The sequence below is a fragment of the Eumetopias jubatus genome, unplaced genomic scaffold (genome assembly GCF_037043125.1).
Source record: "Eumetopias jubatus isolate StellerSeaLion01/CBP00866 unplaced genomic scaffold, mEumJub1_p1.0 scaffold_7, whole genome shotgun sequence".
NCBI lineage: Eukaryota > Metazoa > Chordata > Mammalia > Carnivora > Otariidae > Eumetopias > Eumetopias jubatus.
Window position 1 is genome coordinate 73,737,300 of NW_028274813.1, and position 12,084 is coordinate 73,749,383.

Sequence of the window (12,084 nt, forward strand, 5' to 3'; positions counted from 1 at the left end):
TAATATTACAATTCTATGAGGGCTCAGTATGTGCTTTGAATGGGGTAACCATATAATTTACTGTCTGAATTGGGACACTTTTGAGAGTGAAATTATTATTTATTATGCCAAGAGAGCGGGCATAAATAGTGATGGTCCTGGGCAAACATATGGTTTCTTTTTTTTTTTTTTTAAGATTTTATTTATTTGAGAGAGAGAATGAGATAGAGAGAGAGCACGAGAGGGAAGAGGGTCAGAGGAAGAAGCAGACTCCCTGCTGAGGAGGGAGCCCGATGCGGGACTCGATCCTGGGAGTCCAGGATCATGACCTGAGCCAAAGGCAGTTGCTTAACCAACTGAGCCACCCAGGCGCCCAACATATGGTTTCAAAGCTACGAACCAATTTCTCACTATTACCTCACATGACAGAGGGCTAAGGGAGCTCTCTGTGGTCTCTCTTGTAAGGGCACTAATCCCATTCACGAGTGCTCCACCCTCATGACCTAATCACCTCTCAAAGGCCTCACCCCCAAATACCATCCCATTGAGAATTAGGTTTTAATATACAAATTGGGGGTGGGGGTGGGGAAACAAGCATTCAATCTATAGCATCTTAGAGTAAGGGATTTAATTATTCCTAACTTACAGATAAGGAAACAAATTACAGAAGTTGATATACTACTGATCTTTAAAATCATAATGCAGGACTTTTGTGTATTCATTTGTATTCCTCCAGAAAAATGCCAGTCAGTGTTGCAGGAATAATTAAAAAGGTGAACTGATTCCACAGCCCCGTCCAAATACACTCCAGTACCTATGCATTTAAAATTCTCTTTTATTAGTGCTTTGCCAATCATCCAGCCTGTGCGTTTTATAGATGATGAAATTGAGGTCCAGAGAGGTGAAAAAATTTTCCTGAACATAGCATACGGATCTTGAAGCTGCAACTAATACATATGGTCTCTTCACTCTACTGGCTCTATTCAAATTCTCAAGAGCAGTTTATGGAAATGAGTATCACATTGTATGTGCATAAAGAAATGACAGCTGTGATGTGTATCAAACTACTTGAGAAAAATTTTGAGAGATTGGCATCACATTTTAATATGTATAATGAAGATAAATGCTGCAACTGTGATTTAATGTATAGGAAATGAGGTCTCTCAGTAATGGGTCACAGACTCATTCTACACTGGGTAACTGTCTCCATGACATAGAGGACAACAGAGATGATGCAGACATTCCCAGAGCCCCATTCAGGGTTTGAACTCACAACCAGAGATCATGACCTGAGCCAAAATCAAGAGTGGGATGCTTAACTGACTGAGCCACCTGGGCATCCCAGTGCCCTGTTGTTTTTCCTCTGCTTCTGTGATTATGACAGTGTGTGTGAAGATGAAGTCTGTGTCAGCCTGTTTTCCCAAGTGACTACAGTGGGCAGAGCCCCTTGGCTGGACCAGGATAGAAATGTAGGAGAAATGAGAAAGAAACTTTAAACTACTGAAATTTTGAGTTTGTTTGTTACTGCAGCACAACCTAGACTATCCTACCTGATCCACAGTCTACTTATTCTCTCTGCTAGTTTGGAATCCATACCCTTTGTTTCCATTCTTTTCATTGTTTACCCTAGAAATTCTCAAATGCATAGTAAACATAGAAAAGTTTAATCAATACCTTTTAGTCATCTCTTGAACACTTGGCAATTCACATCACTTCCAAATTATGTTCCTGATGTATAGTTTAATTTTATCTTCTTAATTCAATAAGACATTATTGCTTTATAGACTCAAAACATTTTTTATTTGCTCACATATTTATCATCACCTTTTTAAAAATTCCTTCCTGAATTTCAGACTTCAGCTTTTCTCTCTCACCTGAAATGCATGCTTAGAAATTTTTTTAATGAAGGACTGCTAGTTGTAAACTCCAGTAGGTTTTGTTTTATTTTATTGTTTTGTCTGCAAATGCTTTATTTTACCTTCATTTTTAAGTGACAGGATAAATAATTCTAGGTCGGTGTGTTGAGAAATCAGAGCTAGTGTATTCAATTAAGATTATGACCTGCTGAGGGGGAGACACAAGCCATCCACATGACCAGGTTACTCCCTCAACATTCCAGCTGCCACTCTGGAGGAATGAAAAGCCCAGGGTGCAGTTTCAGGACATGTACATAGAAGCAAAGTCAGAAGATTTTTTACTTACATTCCCAGAAATGGGGAAATGGAGAGTTGCTGGGAGAGGATGGGTCAATGGCACAATGAACCAGGGGAAGGGGCAGTCCTCTGTCCCTGGTCAGGAGCAGGCAGGAGATAGAGAGCAAGGTAACAAGTACCTATCCCTTAAAAGGTGGTTGGTGTGGAGGTCACTAACTTTTCACCGGCTCAGCTCTAAGTGGCTATTTTATGTTATTTTATTTTTGAGAGGTGAGGGGGAGGGGCAGAGGGAGGGAGACAGAGAATCTTAAGCAGACTCCCCGCTAAGCGAGGAGCCTGATGCTGGGCTGGATCCCAAGACCCTGAGATCATGACCTGAGCTGAAATCAAGAGCTGGATGCCAAAACCACTGAGTCACCCAGGCATCCCTCAGAGATTTCTCTTACCTGAATAAAGGCAGATTCTTCTGAGAGTGAAGCTGCCCTAAATCCCCACTGGGGGAGTTTTATAGCCTGGAAGAAGACAGACCACTCACACCTGCATAAACAAACATTATCACAAACTGTCTTACTTCATACTTGTTCCCTAAAAGCTTGTTTATCTCTCCCAAAAACACAAAAACAAGACCCCATTTATTTCCTACAGAGACCCTTTCCCTCCCTTCCTTCCCCTGTGAAGTTAATATGGAAACCCTTATCCCTTGCTGTTCAGGGAGCCACTTCTTTTTTGCTCCAACACAGGCATATGAATAAACATTGTATATTTTCTTGTTAATCTGTCTTCTTTTGGTCAGTGACTTTGCAGGCTCTCTGACATGAATCTAAGTGGTTACGAAAAGTTCTCCTCCCAACGCCACTCCAGATGATATGAGTGCTATGTAAGGACTAAGAGACAGACCAAACCTGGATGGAGGGTAGGGTGTTGGACAAATTATAGGAACATGAAAGTAAAAGCTCACACCGAACCACATCTTCCTCAGTCCCACTTGCACTTTGCAATTCATATGCGTTAGCAAATCATGCTGACTTGACTAAAGATTTCTTGGATATCATGTGACAACATAATAAAAACACTTCCTTTTAAAGAATTCTGTTCTTTCCACTAAGGTCCCTCTCTTCTCTCCTCTTCCCCTTTCTTCCCCTCCTCAGGGTTTCAAAACTGCCTACTTTTTCAGTTCAGGTTTTTTGCAAAACAAAAGCCTGGGAAGTCCTTTACTTCACCCCTACTTTTTTAGGAAGTCAGAGATGGCTCAGTGTCAGTGAAACAGATTCTTCATGGAGGATCTCAGCACTACCCTATGTGAGCCATCACTAGAGATAGTTTTATCTCTATTTATTTATCATACTTTCCAAGGACCTCTCCAAGCCCTCTGCACATCTTACCTTATTTTGTCCTCATAATAAATCTAAGACGTACATATCATCACTCTCATTTCAGGGATGAGGAAACTGAGGAACACGGAAAGAAATTCAGTTCTATAACTTGCCCAGCTCTTCAGATGCTAGATCAAAATTTGGACTGAGACCATCTAAATCCAGAGCATGGAGGAAATTGTGATTATTCTCACTCCAGAGGAATTGAAATTGTCACCCAGCAAAGACAGGTCTCTTTGTAGGAGGTGTAAAATTGTATAAAATTTCTGGACATGACAGACTCCACTTGAAGTTCCATTTCCCCTTCTAATGAACTTTTGAACTGGGCAAAAAGACCTTTGAACTGGGCCAGGCACAGTAATTGTTTTACAAGCTGTTGCATATAAAGTCAACGGAACACCTGGCATCTGGGTCATAAAACTGCCAGTGTGGCCTCTGATGACAGATAATTAATTCATGCAGATCAGGAATCGTGTGGTATAATAACACCAATACATTAGTCAATGCAAGTGTACATCAGCAGGCCTCAATCTGTCAGTGCCTTCTCCTCCCAGATTTGGGTCAGGTACTTACCCCCCTGTCCATCTTTTTCCCAAACACCCTGCTTTTCCTGTGTAGGAAGACACTTTTCTGGGCATTCTGGAATCTGTGCTCCAAAAAAAAAAAAAAAAAAAATGCAATCCCGAGACTCCCCAGTAAAGGCTTTTGTTCTTTTTCAGTTTTGCCTCTGTTTCTCAGTAAACAGAGGGAATTCTGCCACTAAGAAATCTCGTGTTCTCCATTTTTTCTCCAAAAGGGATTTGGGTGTTTTTGTTTTGTTTTGTTTTTAAGTAGGTTTCAATCCCAACATGGGGCTCAAACCTGCAACCGTGAGATCAAGAGTCCCATGCTCTAGTGACTGAGCCATCCTGACATCCCTTGGGGGTTTGATTTGGCTTTAGTTCCTCTCTTCAACTCTCACCTTCCAGGAGCAGTTGCTGTGGCCAAGAACTGCTACACACTCACCTTCCAGACCCAGGACAGCTGAAGTGGTCAGCACTGGGCGAGGTCGCAGGTCTCCTCCTCCTCCCTGCCTGGGTACTGCCCCACCGGACCCCAGATCTGCGCTGCCTTCCAGGCCTCACCCCCCCTCCCCACAGAAGAGGTGCTGTTGGAATTCCAGTCACACCAAGACTCCTGGGGAGAGAGAGAAGACCTCCCTTTCCCTGCTGCTCTGGTGATCACACGTTTATGTGTCCTTTGCAAACCTCCAAGCATATTTGGTGAAAATGGCCCCTTGAGATGATGAGGGCTTTGCTGGGCTTCAGGCATCAGCACTATAGTGGCTTTCTCTGCTGCTCCTTGTGAACCACCAGACGGATGAGATTCACCTGGTACGGTTCCTATAGGCCAAAACTTACCCTTCCCAGCAGTCCTGAAAAGAGTGGCATGGATGATTCTCTACAATGTCCCTTCCTCACAAGGTCCTTGGTTCCCTCTGAAGTGACTCCTCCCACCTATCTGTTCTTGGAAGCCAAGCCCCTTTGTAATCTGTATAAGATTCCCTCCCCAGGGATCCAGGGATCACGGGAACTGGCCTTCTGCTCTGTCCTAGAGACCAAGCTAGAGACCCAGGTCAGTGGCTGAAGAGACACCTCTTCAGCCTCGTATGCATTGGACTGGGGGGAACCAGAGTGGGTGAGGTTAGCACCTGAGAAAGCTGGGGCTGGGCCAATATGGGGATGGAGCATGTGGGCTGCAGGGAACCAGTGGTGCTGGGGGAGGGAAGCATCTCTCTTGGGAATACAATGGCATCCCTTTATGATGCTAGTGTTAGGCACTGGGCTGTTTCTCTTGTGTTGGAGGACAACAGGCCTCTGTCTGTCATGATCCTGGAGGTCATGGTGGTATTTCAGGGATGCAGTTCAGCTCATGGTTTATTCAAAAGGATTTTCTAATGAGCCGCTTGAGCACTGGGTATAAATGTATTTATTTTTCAAATGTATTTTATTTATTTATTGTTTTAAAGAATTTGTTTATTCATTTGACAGAGAGCGAGAGAGAGCACAAGCAGGGGGAGCAGCAGTGGGAGAGGGAGAAGCAGGCTCCCCGCTGAGCAGGGACCCTGATGCAGGGAGCCCATGCGGGGCTCTATCCCAGGACCCTGGGATCATGACCTGAGTCCAAGCCAGACACTTGACAGACTGAGCCACCCAGGCACCCCCTCAAATGTATTTTTTTTAAGATTTATTTATTATTTATTTTGAGAGAGTGAGAATGAGAGAGAGAGTACATGAGAGGGGGGAGGGTCAGAGGGAGAAGCAGAATCCCTGCTGAGCAGGGAGCCCGATGCGGGACTTGATCCTGGGACTCCAGGATCATGACCTGAGCCGAAGGCAGTCGCTTAACCAACTGAGCCACCCAGGCGCCCTCAAATGTATTTTAAATTTAAAAAATCTCTAGTATTCAGACACAGGACTGCAAGTTTTTAGTTCACTGTCAAGGTCACCACCCAGAGGCAAAGATCACCTCTCTCTAGCTAGCAGGAGCTAAATGCTCTTGGAGAAGAGTGTATGTGAGTATCTCATTACTTGGAAAATTGCACAGGAGGAGGGATATATTTCTGGCTGACTCAAAGGGAGACTGTGAGCCAGGGAGACCACACGTAGGAGCTGGGGTTTTTTCTAAGGCAATGCTTTTTCTCTTCTCTCCCTTTCCCGGCTAGGCTCTTCCAGAGGAGTGAGACCACCATGGCTCAGGAGAAGTTCTTCAGCCTGTTCCCACTACTGGTCCTGGTGCTGCTGGTGCTAGGCCGTGTCCAGCCTTCTCTGGGCAAGGAATCAAGGGCCAAGAAGTTCCAGCGGCAGCACATGGACTCGGACACCTCTGCCATCAACTCCAGCTACTGCAACCAAATGATGAAGTACCGGAATATGACAGATGGATGGTGCAAGCCGGTGAACACCTTTGTCCACGAGCCTCTGCCAGATGTCCAGGCCGTCTGCCTCCAGGGAAATGTCGTCTGCAAGAACGGGCAGCCCAACTGCCACCAAAGCAGCTCCAGGATGCACATCACCAACTGCCGCCTGAGGAATGGCTCCAAATACCCCAATTGCAAATATCAGACCACGCAGGAAGAGAAATCCATCATCGTGGCCTGTGAAGGGGACCCGTATGTGCCAGTCCACTTTGACGCTTCTGTGTAGGTCTCCACCTGAGGCCAGAGCAGCGAGATGCCCCACCTCCCTATGGTAGCACCTGCTTCTCTCCTCTCCCTTCCTTGTTCTGAGGGAAAGAACTCCAGTCAGAGCTCCTATCCAAAACACATGCTTCCCTGCCCAGGGCTTGCCCCTGCGTGGTTTGGGGGGTGAGGTGGGCCCCTTGTGAACCACTTCACTGCTTCTTTCAATAAAACACAGTTGCAACCACCTGGATTTCTGAAGCTCTTGCTCTCCTGATACTGTCTGTGTGATTGCTTTCCTGCTGGGAGTGAGAACTGTAAATCTGGTTAGCTTGGGTAAGCATGGAATAGAATCATTACATGCCTCTGCTTCTGACTCTTGGTTTTCAGTCACCTGAGATCATTCCTTTCCTTGGAGATTCCATGCTGCCAAATGTTAAGCTGTTAAGTACGGGCTATTTGAGGGGCGCCTGGGTGGCTCAGTCGTTAAGCGTCTGCCTTCGGCTCAGGTCATGAACTCAGGGTCCTGAGATCGAGCCCTGGATTGGGCTCCCTGCGCAGTGGGAAGACTGCTTCTCCCTCTGCCACTCCCTTGCTTGTGTTCCCTCTCTCTCTGTCAAATAAATAAAATCTTTAAGAAAAAAAGTATGGGTTATTTGAGATAAAAGGGAGCTCCAGTTTGGGACTATTCTGCTGGGTGAGCTGATAAAGGGCAAAGCTCAAATACCAAAATCTCTGGCACAGAAGGAAGGACAGGGTAACCTCAAGAAGACCCTGCTCAGCCCCTGGCTGGGGAGGAGGAGTGGATGAAACTATGATCCTAAATTTTCATTTTCCTTTTATTGAGTGAGCTATTACCAGATCAGAAAAATGGCCATCTCTCAGTTGGAAAGTCAGAACCTTCAATTTAGGAGCTAGAGGGGACTGTAGAAATTATTAAATTGAAGGAGAATAAGTAGATTTTGGCTTGTGTATCCACTTTAATGGGAAGGGTCTTAGAATGCTGTAGAAAAAAATTCTAATAAATGATGTGGTTGAACAGTAGCCTCTATTGAAGGCAGGATGGAGGTAAAGGTGTGTGTGCCACTTGCCATCCCTGACCTAATGTAATTCCCATTTTTACAGAGGAACAGCCTTAAACTCAGAAACGGTAAATGACTTGCTCATGGCCGCTGCTCGTTAGTGGCACAGCTGGGACTGGACCCCAGGTCTCCTGGCTTCCAGTCCTGTTCTTTCTGCTACCAGAGTGGACTCAGGAAGAAAATCCTGCAGTCTCCCTTTTCCTAAGTGCGGTGAAGGAGGGCACCTGGGTTGCTCAGTTGGTTAAGGGGCCTACTCTTGATTTCAGCTTAGGTCTCCATCTCAGCATCTTAGGGTCCTGAGTACCAGCCCCTAGTTAGGCTCCACTGGAGGCATGGAGCCTACTTTAAAAAAAAAAAACAACCAATTAACAGACAAACAAAACACCCCTAAGTGCTGTGGATAGAGCTATGGCTCTCTCCCTGAGCTCGCTGGTGGCTCTATCTCGGGTTTCCAGGGCCCTGGGTCTGTGAGCGCTCTGTGTCTGGCACCACTTCTATACAGCCCTTGAAAATGCTTAGACTCAGCTTCTGTCACCACTTTATCATCTCTTTTGACTCCCTGTTTACAGTTGCATCTGGCTCCTAGAACTAGAGAAAGTCCCTACTTCCAACCAGTCTGACCAGTTCTGTCATTGTCCTTATGTACGACATTCATAAATGTTGGAAGAGACTTAAGACTTTCTCTTAAGTAAAGTGAACCTTTTGCTTCTGTAGAGGGGGAAATGCTGTGGGTGACAGGGGCCAGACATCCCTGCATTTCTGTGGTGATGGGAAGGCGTCTCACTCCTTACTAGTAGTGAGGATGGAGAAGGAAACTTGGAGTTTCTCGATAGGTTCCTTGAGCCAGAATTTGTCTTAAGTTCATCTCACCCTTATTCCCAAATCCAAAGCTCCTCATTTCCCTCCTGCTGGTGCTAAGAGAACACTTTCCTGGAGGTTTTAAGAACACTCACTTGGGTTTTGCTGCCCTTATATCTGCACATTCACCAGCTCTGGCCTCTGACTCCCTGCACATTCTGGGCCTGGGACTGCTGGGGGCTTCCATCTGGGGAAGAAAGCGATAGGTGGTGACAATGGTCCAGACCAGCACAGCCAGGGAGCAGGTGGGGAGGGAAAGTGCTCTGAATAGGAGGACACCAAGAGAGGAAAGGTAGAGTCCTGTCCTGGAGAGGGTCAGGCGCAATCAAGGAGAGAAACACCTCAAATAATCTGGCAACAAATTGGAGGTGTCTGTTCAGGGGGAGACTATTTCTACCCCACAAAGAAAGGACTACTAACCCCTTTGAGGAAACTAATCCGGGCAGATTAATTTTAAATTTGAGGTGCTAACATATTAAGGTGAATATCTGCTTGAAGGCAGAAATGGCCATATCCAGTGATTCTTTTAAGGAGGATAATGCTAATTTCCAGAAAATTCTTCAAAACAAACAGGCTTCAGGAATTCTGCATTCTCAGTGGACAGGTAAGCCCATCTCCATGTCCCAGCTTCTCCTTACTCCTACAGCTGCAAGTGTCCCCTCAAAATCATAGTGTCTTCTGCCTTGTTGATCCTCTCCTGCCTCTCTCAGGGGTAAATTCTTCCTTCAATCTTGAAGCCGATAGCACCCCCGGCCCAGTACTACCCCACGTCAAAACAGATTTGTCCTCCACACCTAAAGGAGTCCTTCACTGAATAGAGTACCTGAGAATCACCCCAGTTCTTTCTTTCCAAGTGCTACCTCATCAGCGTTTGCACTTCGAGCTTTCTCTCTAACTGAAAGGAAAGGCCGCTCCCAATCCCCACTCTTGCCTTCTTAGACTGATTCAGCCCTCACAGAGCAAGTGGGAACACTAAGAGGGTGCTGAATCTATCCGCCATCATGGAAAACACTTCCCTATTGCTTTTGGGACTCGATCATAAATGTGGGACGGCCCTCCACCTGCATGATTCATGGTTCATGATGGAGGGTCCTACACAGAAGGCACAGAATGAAAACCTACCTCCTGAGGATGAGACAGGGGCACACTTGGAAGCATCTCAAAACATTGCCGGGAGTCACTTCCTAGGGGACAAGTCGCATAATACCTCTGCAAATCCACGGATACGTTGAGTTGCTTCAGGGCTTACCTAAGTGTGGGTAGGAAGAGGTCTTCTCGGCCTTCTCCCTCCAAGCTTATCTACCTTCTCACTCTCTTACTGTCTTCTTAATTAACAATAAAGAAGGAGTTGTTCATCTGAAGGCACAGAGTATCACTGGGCATGTTCTACTAAAGAGTAGGGTGACTGTACTTTAAAGGTCATCACTGCTATCTGCCATTTTCTAGTTTCTTCTAGAGACAAGTCTGGGCAGGACCTACACCCGGGATCATTTTCCTTCCTTTTCCACCCTCCGTGAGTCTGCAGCTGGGTGGATAATGGGGCCAGGGCACTGATTGAACCCCAGCTCCATTACCAGCTCCCTGTGCCCCAAGGCAAGTCACAGCCCTCTCTGGAGCACAGTTTCTTAATCTGTAAAATGAGAGGGATGGGTTTGGTAATTTCCAAGTCCCCTTACACTGACAACTATGTAGAGGAGCATCCGTTCTCTTTCTAGCGGTGCTGGCCAGGGGCATGTGGTTTTTGGCTACACGTGAGTAGGCATCTCTAGAATAGTCACCTCATTGAGATCTGGTTTAGTTCAGACTTCTTCCCTCCGAGCCCTGGGTCATCCAGACAACTTGGAGCACCCTTCTAGGGAAGATTCTCTTCTCAGGCAACTTCAGACAGCCTCTGAGAGTCAAAGCTGCAGCTCGCTTCTGCCAGGGCATGTTAGGCTTCCTGGACCCTGACAGCCCATGGAGATTTTCGTTTGGCTCCGATGCCACAGAGGGGAGAGATGAATGCCGAGGCAGATTAGGGCAGCAAACAAGAGAACGCAAGAGTGGGACCTGGAATTTTCTGAGTGTCATTAGAAACATGCTTAATAGAGGTTGGGGGGCGCTTGGCTGCCTCAGTCCATAGAGCATGAGACTCTTGATCTTGGGAGTTGTAAGTTCAAGCGCCACGTTGGGTGTAGAGATTACTTAAAAATAAAACCTTTAAAAAAAAAATAGAGGTTGAGAGTTGGGTCCTGCTTCAGGCCAGCATGTTTGGCAGCCTCTCTTCCCCACCTCCCTCAAACTCCTCCTTCCCTCCCATAAACACCACTGAACAATTATTTAAGGGGAGGGCTGTCTGATAATGTTGTATGTTGTAACATAGAGACAAAATCTGTATGTGCATATGGCTAGATACACATGTGATCATGTATATAGACCTGTGAAATTAAGGAGTGTCAGGGCAAGGAGGGCCATTTGTGATCTGGCTCCAAGACCTTCATCTTAAAGTTGGAGAAACTGAGGCATGAAAACAAGAATGGAATGAAGAAAACCAAGTCTGTGGATTCCTTGAGTGTGTGCTTGTATGCTTTGCCTGCAAATTTTAATTCTTTTTTTTTAATTTTTAAAAATGATCGGAATAGGAAAATATATCTTTTTGATCTACAATTCTCTGAATTTTAACACACATATAGAATTGTTACCGGATATAGCCAAATTCTGGAAAGAGCCTAGAGGTCCATCAACAGATGAATGGATAAAGAAGATGTGGTATATATATACAATGGAATATTATGCAGCTATCAAAAATGAAATCTTGCCATTTGCAATGACATGGATGGAACTAGAGGGTATTATGATAAGTGAAATCAGTCAATCAGAGAAAGACAAGTATCATATGATCTCACTGATATGAGGAATTTGAGAAACAAGGCAGGGGATCATGGGGGAAGGGAGGGAAAAATGAAACAAGATGAAACCAGAGAGGGAGACAAACCATAAGAGACTCTTAATCTTGGGAAACAAACTGAGGGTTGCTGGAGTGGAGGGGTGTGGGAGGGATGGGTGGCTGGGTGATGGACATTGGGGGGGCATGTGCTATGGTGAGCAATGTGAATTGTGTAAGACTGATGAATCACAGACCTGTACCCCTGAAACAAATAATACATTATATGTTAATAAAAAAATAAATAATAAATTAAAAAAAAGAATTGTTCCCAGATGATTTATCACAGCCGTTACCTCGGGAAATGAACAGGGAGCCTTGGCCTGTAGGGGTCAACTGTTCCATCCCAGGAACCCGAGGGGGCTGGACAAATCTATAGCATAGCTCCTGGCTGGATCTGCCCACAGTGTTGCCAAACAAACTCAAATAAACTTGTCACAAGAGAAGCTAATAAGACAAGAGATAAGAGTTTGGAAAAGAGAAAGGGAGAGATTTGTTTCCAGTGCCGGCAGCTGGGGGAGGTGGCAGGCTCAAGCCTTAACAACTGATCTCTCTT

The 12,084-nt window shown here is 45.5% G+C and overlaps 1 protein-coding gene across 1 annotated transcript; it reads left to right on the forward strand.

Annotated features, from left to right (window-relative positions):
* The first annotated feature begins 5,038 nt into the window (after nt 1-5,038).
* Nucleotides 5,039-6,918, forward strand: RNASE1 (ribonuclease A family member 1, pancreatic). The gene is made up of 2 exons (XM_028095158.1): nt 5,039-5,119; nt 6,210-6,918. Exon 2 carries the CDS (start codon nt 6,235-6,237, stop codon nt 6,688-6,690), a length of 456 nt encoding a protein of 151 aa, XP_027950959.1. The 5' UTR covers nt 5,039-5,119; nt 6,210-6,234; the 3' UTR covers nt 6,691-6,918.
* The last annotated feature ends 5,166 nt before the right edge of the window (nt 6,919-12,084 follow it).

Coding starts and splice junctions, on each gene's coding strand:
- RNASE1 (XM_028095158.1), top strand. CDS start 6,235: ATGGCTCAGGAGAAGTTCTTCAGCCTGTTCCCACTACTGGTCCTGGTG.